The following is an 11812-nucleotide window of genomic DNA, read 5'->3' on the forward strand; positions in this document are numbered from 1 at the left end:
GCTTCCAGACATGAAAACCAGACAGTCAGTCTGGACAGCAACGTTTCTATCATTTTCCCAAACTCTTAGCAATAAGACAACTACTGTAATTACTGTTCTCATGATTTCACTGTATCACACCAAAGTACTTGGGCCTCACACTCCCTCAATTCTCTGAAATTTTGCAGTATTGTAACTCACCCGGTGTCAAGGGAGCTACTTCTGAATTTAAGTAAATCAGGAGAGAATCAGATCTTCTTTGTGGTAGCAAGCCTCTCAAAGGATTTACTGTGCTGTAAGCAACCACTCTATTCTCTGTTTACCTTGCAGGTAATAACAGGAGTATTCTGTGGAGAATACAAACACAGGAGAAACACATCAGGCAAGTCACTGAAAGAAATCTATAGCTTCCCTTCCTCTATAAACCTGCAACACATTAGTAGATTAATTTCCCATTAGGCAAATGAATGACATAGGATGGATGCAGCATGCTACAGAAGATGAACTGTGTTATCAGATGCTGTAAAACTCTAATTACAGTTAAAATACTCAAGTAAACATTATCTGAGTCAGAACCAAGCCACACTAGGGTAGCTCTTCACCATGCTCCTAGGTTTGAAGTGTAGCTTCTATGCCAGGGCTTAATGCCTGTGTTGAAGTTACCCTGGTTACTGAGGACTCCCATTCAGTCACCTGAGATCTGTTCTCTCTGCAGTGGGGAACTGCATGTTTATTAGAGAGTTGGGTTTTGATAAAATGAATGCAGACACAGGCACCGGAATGAGTGTATTTAAAATTGAAATTAAAAAAACAGAAACAAAAAGGTCTTGATTCATGTCTTCAACATCAGCAGTGTGACAAGGAGCACAATAACTGGAGATGCAGCAAAGTTGCCATGATATTGATCATATAGAAATAATTCCCACAGCATGATGATAAATCACAACCCCGCTAACTACACCAAGACAAACAGCATATACAGATGAACTACATATAATGACATAGCTTTAGCATCATCATTTTTCTGAAGTTCCACAGACGTTTGGCAGGAGAACCTGAATCCCGTACGGGTCAAACCATTACATGAAACAAAGGGCAACAGTCAATCAAGCCAGCTCTTCTTCCAGATTCACTATACTCTGGATATATGAACATAACTACACAGGTACTATTCAGGCGACATCAGGCTAATCAAAGCAGTCAGATGATATAAGTAATCTTGGGAAGAGTTTAGAAAACTGAAAGCCACACCAGGCCTGCAGTATATGCAGTCCTTAGCCTGTGTAAAGTACACAGCCCTTAAAGAAAGTATGTTCATTGGTATCAACTGAGTCCAGGGTGATTGTTTTTAAGTGCTTTGTAAACTACAGACAGAATTGATAGAAGGATGGAGATTCAGAAGAACTGCATGTTAAGTAATTTGGAGGATATACATGTTATGTGCTTGGATTTTTCCTAACCTCTTCGTCCCAATCAAAATCTAATGTAGCATCATCTAGCTCTGCTAGCGAGAAGAGAGATTTCTGTGTGACCACACTGACTTTACTAGCATTCCCCAAGGCAAAACTCTTCCTCCTGCCAGGATTGCTCACATGTGCCTTCAGCAATGGGCTATGGCTTTCCTTCTTGGCGTCAATCTTAATGGCAGGTGGGTTTTCCAATTTTGACTCGGGACGTGATGTGAAGGAGAATGATGACAGTTTGGCTAATGTGCTGGAGCGCACCTTCCCTGGGCTTGGGCCACCAAGCTTCTCTCCCTCCTTTTTCTTTTCAGTGAGTGGAGATGACACAGCACCAAAACTGGCATCAGAGCATAACGTTGCACTTCCTCTGATCTCCTTCCCTACAGCCTGACTCTGTTGCTCTTCTCTCCCTTTATTATCAATTGGTTGTTTTTCCAAACTTTTTTTTCCTAAGCAAGTCAATGTCATCTTGCGTTTCTCAGGAGGGCAGCATTCTTCTGGCAGCTGCTCTCCCTGGAGCAGCTCTCCAGGATTAAAAATAGTTTCACTCTGAAAAAAAGATGATTTTTTATTTTTCTTCTCTGAAGAACTATCAAGTTTTGTCCTTGGTCTGAAAGAAAATTTAGCTAGTTTAGCTGCTGGAGGACTTTCATTGTCACAGATTTCTGGCTCATGGGAACTTAATACCTTTGTTTCCTTCACTACCTGACCTTTACTTCGTTTTCTCATTGAAATTGTTGCAGTTTTTGCTGCTATCGATACATTGTTCTTTTCCTCCCCTAGCGCAGAATCTGCATCACTTGAAAGATCTGACAGGCCAGAGGCAGCTAATACTAAAGCCTCAGGGTCCTGCGTACTTGTAAAGAACCCACGTGATCTCTCTGTGTGCAGTTTCTGCCACCTTCTAGAAACCTGTTGTGTAATAACTGAATCCTGCACACTAGCACTTGGCGACACTGGGTCTTGAGTACTTGCTTCTGAAGAAAAACAGTTTTGTTCTTCAGTCCTTTTCCTGCTCATCTTGGAAACTTTGCCCTGATCCAGTGGAGCATGTAGCTTCACAGTTGCTCGTGTCTCTCTCACCCCATTTCCCTTCCCTGGTACTGGAGAACTCCTATCTTCAGAACAGGATGTTTTACACAGGGTTTTTGAAGCCACGTTATTTGGAGATATCTTGGGCACCGGAGATTTTTTCCGTAAAGTTTCTTCAGCATCAGTGTTACTCTCTTCCAGGTTGTCAAACCACACCAGGCTGCCATCATCACCTCTCTTACTATGCTTACTTAAATGTTTTGTATTTTTGTTATTACCACGTGCTGGCTTGCACAAGGCTTCTAGATGCAGATCCCCTTCACAGCTGTCTTCAGGCAAAGGAGGCTGCAGCCTGGAGTTATTCTCTTGCTCATTTGAAGGTTCTGACTGAGACATTTGCTCTGACTGCCCAAATGTATCCTTGTTCAGGCATCTTGTTGTAGTACTGGAATTTGTCTCTTCAGGCTGCAGCTGGCATGAATTTTCCTTTTGTAATCTATGGAATGAAAAAAATTAAGCAACAGTAATTTATTTTTCTTACCTTTTTTTTTCTGTATTGCATTAATGATGCCTAATATGTATGAATGGTGAAAAGCAACAAATAATGTAGGTGACAAAAGTGCATTATTAAGTTTCACACACAGTTCTGAAAGCTGGTGTTGCAGCCTGTAATCTTTCAGCACCATCTACAGTAAGTGGCAGAATTTAAGCATCCCCAGTAGAAGACAGGCAGGTGGACAGAGAAAGCAAACACCTAAACTTGATGTTCTTGGGAAACCAAACAGAAAACCCCAAACAAACAGCTTAGCAATACTTGCAGCCATTGCCAGAGTCCCTTAGGGATTACATATTCTATAAGTGTACCTCCCAGAACAGAAACCTTGTTAGATTTTATCCTGAGCAAGGCAAAGCCTCAAATGAGTTATCAGAATGGAAAATCCAGTTACTACTTGGAACTGGAACAGTGGTTGCTGGTGTTTTTTGTCTCACTATCACTTATAGACTCAGCATGTCAAGAACTTCACATCATAGGGTGAAAGCATCTCAGATCACTTATAGAACTTAATTGCCTGTGGCTATTAATAGTCTTAGGGCCCTCCAAAGCAAGAAAGGTGCTAGGGTGAGGGTTCCATCCAATCCCAGTACAGCTGATATTCTGACTGTTGTACCTAAACATGTGATTTCCAAGGGAGACAGCATTCTACTTTTTGCTAAACAGTGATTCTAACCACGAGTGAAGAGCAGCCACACTCCATCCCAAAAGGAACTGCATTTGTTGAAATGATTCCTATGCACTACAAACAGTTCCTCTGCTATATAAGAGATAAAACATTATATTGACACATTGAATCATTATATTATCATTATTTACTGATATGCTTATTCTTAAAATTTTGATGGGAAGCAGGACGATTTATCTGACTCATCAAGAACGGCAGAAAGATACATGCTTGCTTTACTGAAATACAGTTTAGAGGGAATGCTTGGGACAAGTCTAATGCAGAATAGGTTGTTTTAAAAAGGCCATTAACTTAGTATTCTCTAAGCTGCATAAGAGGGGGAAGAAGAAATCAGCTTAATTTGGAGCACAGGGGATTCAGTGGGATATTGGGAAAACCTTTATGAGCATTAGGATGGAGCAATAATGGAACATACTACCCAATGGCAATGGAAAATCCTCTTCATTAGAAGGCCTTTGGACCAGCTAACACAAGCTCCTGCCAGGAAGGTCGAACACAGACCTGATCCTGTCTTTGTGTATGATCTTCCATCCTGTCTGACATTTCTATGATCCCTTATGAACACCTCCATTTTAAAACTTTTTTTTCTGTCTTTTAAAGATATCGCACTTTCATCCTCTGTGGTTATTTCATATGTCCTTAATATGAGTTACAAAATAAGTCTGAAAAAAATTTAGAGGAAAAAGTGTGTTTTCCCACCTGTTCCCATTAGCTTCAGCAACATTAATCTCTTATTTTTGTTTAACAATAAGAAAGCATGACTTTCTTTAGGGCCTAATCTCTTTTCAGGAAACAAACGTTATGATTTTAATTTTATTTCCTTCCTTAGTGTTTTCCTTTCAGCCTCAGTACATTAAAAATTTTCTATTAATAACAGCAAATAGACTTTCCAAAGATTATTGCAGTGAGGTGAAAACTACAGATGAAGACAGTGAAAATTCCAGCATGTAAAAAAGGAAAATGTGTCCATTTCTGGAAAATCACCCAAAAGAACAGAACTTTGATTCAGGCTGATATTTTCCATTAACAGAAAGGGAAGGATCCTGACAAGTCTGGCACAAAAGAAGGCTTAAAAAATATGGAGTGGATTTATGGTGTTTTATCAAGCAAGTAATAAAAAGGTTAAATAAAATTATTTACTACAGAATCTGGCATTTTGACCCTAAGAATCTCCACAGAAACTTATCTGAGCATGAAACTGAGATATTAATTGGGAAGTGACTAAAATGCTCTTAAATTCTTTGTAAATCCGACAACCCAGAGGGAGAAAAGACCTTGTGATGATCGGAGTGCTACTTTAAAACAATCTCCCTGCTTATCCATGTCCTCTAAAGAACAAGTCCCTTCCCAATGTCAGATTCTGTTTTTAGACCCTCTCCAGACATTATTGTCAAACACTTATTTTTCTCTGTTGAATTATTTTGTTACTCTGCCCGTTACGACCTGTCAAGTCTCTGTAGCTCTTTATGCAGAAGACTTTGCAGCTCCAGCCGCTCCAGCACAAGCTCGCACTGCGTTCGGTATTGCGCCAGCGGATCCTCTGGGAACGAGGTGTGCAGGGCATTGATGCCCCCGAGAAGTGCACCCCCCTGTGCCAACAGAGAGACAAAATAACAACAGGAACCTATTTTTGTTATTCAGCACCAAATTTAAACAGCAAAGATCATTTTATACAGAACTATATTTAAAAGCTTAAGGTAGCAAATACTGAGTATTCACTGTATTCACACAAACAATCCTGTTAGGTCTGCTCACACAGGTGAAGTTGCTCATACTCATAAAGTAATTACATCATCAGGCCTACAGTTTACTTGTACTGGTTTATTTTTATTTATATGAAAAATGGAAAGTCCACCTAAGGCTTGAGAACATCATGCCTAAAAATGGAAATTAGCATTAAAGAAGTTATCCAAATACCTTGGAAAAATTCTGTCCATGTGAGCAACTTTTATAACTGAAGAAGTTCTGACTGCTAAAAAGTTTTCATTAGTTTTGCCTAAATATTTAAATGGAAAGACCTGGGTACTAAGGCTTGTCAACTGACTGGCAAAAATATTTCTGAATAGCTCTTCAAGAGTAGCTAATTATTCAGGAATAATTCCAGAAAGCAAGTGTTCTTAATCTGGGACAATTTTGCTCTGCCTTGTAAAAATGAAGTAGTTTTCATTTGGAACAGAGCATCTGCACAAAGTGGTTTGTTCCACAGCAGGTAATTGAGAAAAGCTCTGTAGTTAATTGCTCTTTGGGGGAAAAAAAAAGAAAGACACTAGAAATGCTCTGTTCGGCCACAGATTAGCTAGCATTTACCACTCCTGCCTAATCTATAAGGCTCAATACAAGTAATGAACAAGATGCATATCAAGTGCCATAAGAACAATAGCAAAAGTCTATGGAAACTCTAGAACCCAAAATTGCTACCTATGGCATCACATGGACCCCACATTTCCATTTGTAGCAATTTCTCCTTCTTCCATTTTGAAATTTTAAGATTTTGTATTAAAAGAATATTTTACATTGATAAAATATCATTCTGGTGGCTAGTTAAAGCCCTCTAAAATGCCACAGTGCTAAAACTAAGGCTGCCCAGGCAACCATTAATGCACCCCAGTGAAGTTATCACTTGAGGTTCTTTTGCCTATCACTTGAGGAACACGGCAGATCTGTTCCACACAGAAGCATTAGTCTGTAGTCATGGAAAAGGTTGTTGCAGAACTTCTCTGATGTATTTGTTTCAAGGACTAGAAGGCTCATAGGTAATGAGGCAGAGAGTGTAGAAAGGAAAGTCCAGTCTCTTGATTAGGACAGAAGAACAAAATTTCTACCCTGAAGCTGGGGCTGTAACCACCTCTCATGTGGTTATATACTCTAGTGGACAGTTTCTTGTGGAATGTGCATAATTCAGCTCCAGATCACTGAAGAGGAGTAGCACCATCCCATCACTTGACAGAGACTGTGTGGAGGTAACTAAAATGATATTTCTGAAATACTCAAATACACTGGAGATGAATTCAGCAGAAAAAGACATGAAGAAATTGAGAATTATACAAATTCTACAAACAAACAAAACATTGAGTAAAGTGCTTGACAAAGTATAATTGGTTTTGGCTTTTGTACTGGCAGCCTGTGACCTAAGGAACCAACAGAACAAAAAAACCAAACAAACCACAATTATGTATCTTTAGATATATGCCCAAGGGGTACAATTATGTCGTGCCCCACTGACTTCTCGGTGCTTTACTTGGCCATCACAATGAACTCCTTCCTTCTGTGTGTGTGTGAAGTTGTAAGTGGTACAGGACTGAATTTAGGGTATCTGTGAAGTTTCATTCCCATGCTGGTGCTTACATCTCTGAGATATCTGCCCTTCTGAGGCTTTGAGATATCATTCTGGGTAGAGGAAGGTACCCATGTGACAAATCCACACACTGTGGAACCTTGGGCAGAGAATCTAGAACAGAGAGAGAAGAAAGTTAAGTATTATAGGGAAAATTAGTGAAAGCAGAAAGGAAGGTGTAAAAGCGACTAAATGTGGAAGACAAAATGTAAGAAAGGAGTAAAAGAAGAGGAATTGGAAAAAGAATAACACAAGGATGAAAACATGACCAAGAGAAGGTGAGAAAGGATGTTAACAGAAAGGAAGTGGGGCAAAGAAAAGATGATGCCAGGGAAGATTGGAATAAGCTCACAAAGATAAAATAGGAAAGAGGAAAATAAGAGTGAATTAAGAGAACAAAACAAACAAAACAGCTCCAGTGAACTAGGCTGATGATGAAAATGTGGTTGTTCTCCTTCCCAAGAGGGTTCACAAGAAATGTCTGAACACTGCCCCGAGAACTGCAAACTTTGATGGCAAGAATATGACTTTCTGTAGATGCTGCAAAGACAGGATCAAAGACAGAGTTTGCTGAGCCACTGGTGGCTTCAAGAATAACACTGGGACATCCCCATTTACAACCTTTTTCTGCAGACTGACAATTACACAGGAAACACAGGCTATATCTATACATAAAGTTGAGGTTTTTTTCTAGAGAAGGAATCAATTCATGAAAATAAGCTTTTGCATGTTATTTATATTTTTAAAATAAACCAGATAAATCACTTTCTTCAAAAAGAAACTGTTCCAATGATTCATTTATACTTTCCAGGAGGAAAGTAAAATTTGGCCTTAAATAGCAGCTGTCAAATTCACAGATTCCTAGCAGAAATGGACACATTTGCCTACTTGCCCAGAAGAAGTGAAGAGAGGAGAAAATATGGTGAGCATGCCAACTACTCCCAGGTAGTCTTCTGCAGTCATAATTCAGGCAAGTTTCTCAGTGTCATGGTTACAGGGGCTGGGACCAGTTTATCTTTATGTGGGTAGAACCAAAAACTGTGTATTCTATACTCTCTATGTCAGTGCTCATGGGCTGTTAAGAAAATCATGGGTAGCAGCTGCCCAGGACAGACCTCACACCTCAGGCTATAACAGATAAGGAAAGAGGTTCAAGGTCAGGGGAGATGTTAACACCTTCCCACCCAGCAGGAGGAGTCCTCCCTGTTAATGGGCCCATCCATGCCTTGCCCCATGACTCATACAGAACTCCCCCCAGGAGCTATTTCTGTTTAATGGACCATCAAGGACCCACTGCATGACTCACAGACTGATATCAACCCATTGTGAGATGCTCCACCCAGGGGGAGGAGCCAAGTGCTCCCACCTGGATATAAACTGGGGTTCAGTACAGCACGGGGGGCCTTACCCACTGGATTTCCAGAGGACAAGAGCTACCAGATCTTTTCTACGAGACCACTGCTTCATCTGGACTGCTACCACCACCCTAACTACAGAGTATCAGGTTGTATTCTGACTCTTGTCTGTGGTTTTTCCTTTGTATTATTGCTTTTATTTTATTTTTTCTTATTAAATTGTATTTCTGACTTGGAGTCTCTCACTGGTTTATTTTCAAACCATTACACTCACTGACTCTTATTAGACAGATGCTTGCTAGGCAAACTGCAGCCCTTGAGGGCAGGGCTGTATAAATATGAAAAAATGATCCACAGTTAAAACAATTCTTTTACATGTATTTGTGCTGAGGTAGAAAGATGCACTGATGGCAACACACATTCACTAGTACTATATCATACGTTGCACTTTTTGATCTGTTTAAAAAAAAAAAAAAACTATTTCAGATTTCTTCTACCCAAAATCATATAGCTTTGAAACCGCTGTCCCATCAAATTCCCATCTAGTTAATTACAGGTTTAATTACAGTTAACGAACACTTATGTGGTATCCTCTGCCATTTCAACTGGACATGTTAGTCTCCCTTCTTATTTTAACTTAGATGCAGTGCTGCCATTGAAAAGCTGAGCTCTTCAAAACCCCACAAGATGAATTGCAGCAGACAGTGAAATAATCTTTTGCTACTTAATAAGGTCAGGCCCTGTAGTATTTTTGAGACAAATTCCATTTGCAACACTGTGCAGTAGATTATCCTTGGCACAAACTGCAATTAGTCTCTCAACCCTCGCTGAAAGAACAAGGGAGATCACAAGTGCCTACCCGCCATATGTGACTTTATGCACCTATTCTCAAGGTCTTTATCTCAAAAAAATGGGCAGATCTATTCCTGCAAAGGTCTTTAAGGTCCATCGAGCTAACAGGTGCTACATAAAATAGTTTTAATCTTAATATATTCATATCAACCTATACAGAAACACAGGAAATGTCATTTTAGATCAGACCAGTTATCTGTGCAGTGGAGTACACCACTTCTGACAGAGCCAAACCCAAACATTTCAGACACACCAAAAACCTCTATGCATTAAACTCTGGATAATCTGCTTATGATAATGTTTTTTTCCTCCATCAAGGCATGAAGATTTATTTCCCTTAAAAATATTCTATCTGAAGTAATAGTGTTTCTATTATTTTCCACATTTCCATTAAAACCCACCTCTATCAGATTCACATTACAGAATCACAAAATGTTAGGGGTTGGAAGGGACCTCCAGAGATCATCGAGTCCAACCCCCCTGCTAGTGCAGGACCATCTAGTCTAGGGCAGGTCACACAGGAATGCATCCAGAGGGGTCTTAAAAGTCTCCAAGGAAGGAGACTCCACAACCTCCCTAGGAAGCCTGTTCCAGTGCTCTGGAACTCTTACAGTAAAGAAGTTCTTCCTCATGGTGAGGTGGAACTTTCTGTGCTCCAGCTTGTGACCATTGCCCCGTGTCCTGTCACAGGGCACAAGTGAAAACAGGTTGCCCCTTCCTTCCTGACACCCAGCCCTCACATATTTATACACATTAATTAGATCCCCCTAAGTCTTCTACACATTAATTAGATCCCCCTAAGTGTTCTCTTCTCCAGACTAAAAAGCCCCAGGTCTCTCAGCTTCTCCTCACAAGGCAGGTGTGTTCCAGCCCCCAATTGTCCTCATAGCCCTCTCTGCTGGACTCTCTCTCGAGTAGATCTCTGTCCCTCTTGAAATGGGGAGCCCAGAACTGGACACAATACTCCAGGTGAGGTCTCACCAGGGCAGAGTAGAGGGGGTGGAAGACCTCTCTTTTTCTGCTGCATACACTTTTCTTAATGCACCCCAAGAGACCATTGGGCCTCCTGGCCACAAGGGCACACTGCTGTCCCATCGACAACTTGTTGTCCACCAGGACTCCAAGGTCCCTCTCCACAGGGCTGCTTTCCAGCAGATCACCTCCTAACCTGTACTGGTGCATTTTATTCCTCCTGCCCAGGTTCAGGACTCTGCACTTATTCTTGTTGAACCTCATTAGGTTCTTCTTGGCCCAGCTCTCCAGTCTGTCCAAATCTCGCCAGATGACTGTACAGCCTTCAGGTGTCTCAGCCAAACCTCCCAGTTCTGTATCATCAGGAAACCTGCTGAGCAGACACTCCATACCATCATCCAGGTCGTTAATGAAGATGTTTAACAGGACTGGACCCAGCACTGATCCCTGGGGGACTCCACTAGTTGCAGGTCTCCAGCTGGACTTGGCACCATTGATCACAGCTCTTTGGGCTCTATTGTGTAGCCAAATCTCAACCCATCTCACTGCCTGTTCCTCTATCTCACATTTTCCGAGCTTGCTCAGGAGGATGCTATGAGGGACACATTCTTTTGATTAATTCTAAATGAGCTGCTTTTTCTTTACATTCAATATGCTAATAATGTTACAGTAAACTAAAATCTAGCCTTCCATATTTTTTCAATGCCTTTTTACGTAGAAACATTACACAAACCCACGTGATAACTGGAATGAATTATTTTCAGTGCAACCAAAGTTTTGGACTTCTAAGGTTTCTCAGAGTAAAATTAACCTCCTAAAAGTTCTGAGTTTTAGTATCACCACCAACATATTTTAAAATGATCTAACAGCAAAATGAAGTGTAGCTTTTGGCAAATGTTTGAAACTTGCTCACAAAAAATGATTTTGTTATCTCATACCTAGTTAATGAGTGACAAGATAACAACAGGGAAGAAAAACCTATTAGAGGCTATTAAACACAGCCATAAAGAAACAAATTCTGGCTTAAAAGGTCTTAAAAATGTAGATTACCAAAAGTCAATAGTGCACTAGAACTTCACTCAGACTGAAAAGTCTATGAAAAAATAAAGGCACCAGACCTTAATCATCAGTCCAGGGTTTTCAATATAATCTTTATTTAAGAATTCTAATCAAGATGGACTAAAAATTACTTGCCAAGGTCTCTGATGGCTGTCTTTGCATGAGTCCATGAAACCCTCTCCGAAGAAACAAAGGGAGCTGGCATATATCTACATGATAAACTGAATCCCTTATATGGGATACTGCAGCAATGGCAAGGTCTGAAAGATATCTTACCTGCATAGAAGATTCCATCACCGATACCACAGTTACAGCATCTTCCAAAGTGACAATATCCCTAAACATCAACCGGGCATGAGCTGTCAAAAATAAATGGGCAGTGAAAGCAAGTGTTATCGAAGTCAAAAAGCAGCTTTTTGTACTAGAAGGGATAGAAATACTTCTTCAGATTTCTTTAGATCTTCGAACACTTGTGCATGGGCTTAGCCTAAACATGAATATATCCCTTCTGATTTTAGAGTCAGT

The 11812-nt window shown here is 40.4% G+C and overlaps 1 protein-coding gene across 1 annotated transcript in view; it reads right to left on the bottom strand.

The window, feature by feature from the left end:
- Positions 1–1415: 1415 nt before the first annotated feature.
- Positions 1416–11812, bottom strand: part of LOC103777681 (DNA helicase MCM9-like) — a gene marked incomplete at its 5' end in the record, with an annotated part of 15185 nt that continues 4788 nt past the window's right edge. Inside the window, 3 exons of the mRNA XM_008945242.1 lie at positions 1416–2970; positions 5159–5304; positions 11564–11646. Coding sequence (XP_008943490.1) covers positions 1416–2970; positions 5159–5304; positions 11564–11646 — 1784 coding nt within the window. The remainder of the gene's footprint in view (positions 2971–5158; positions 5305–11563; positions 11647–11812) is intronic.

The sequence above is a fragment of the Merops nubicus genome, unplaced genomic scaffold, assembly GCF_000691845.1.
Source record: "Merops nubicus isolate BGI_N331 unplaced genomic scaffold, ASM69184v1 scaffold18768, whole genome shotgun sequence".
Classification (NCBI taxonomy): Eukaryota; Metazoa; Chordata; class Aves; order Coraciiformes; family Meropidae; genus Merops; species Merops nubicus.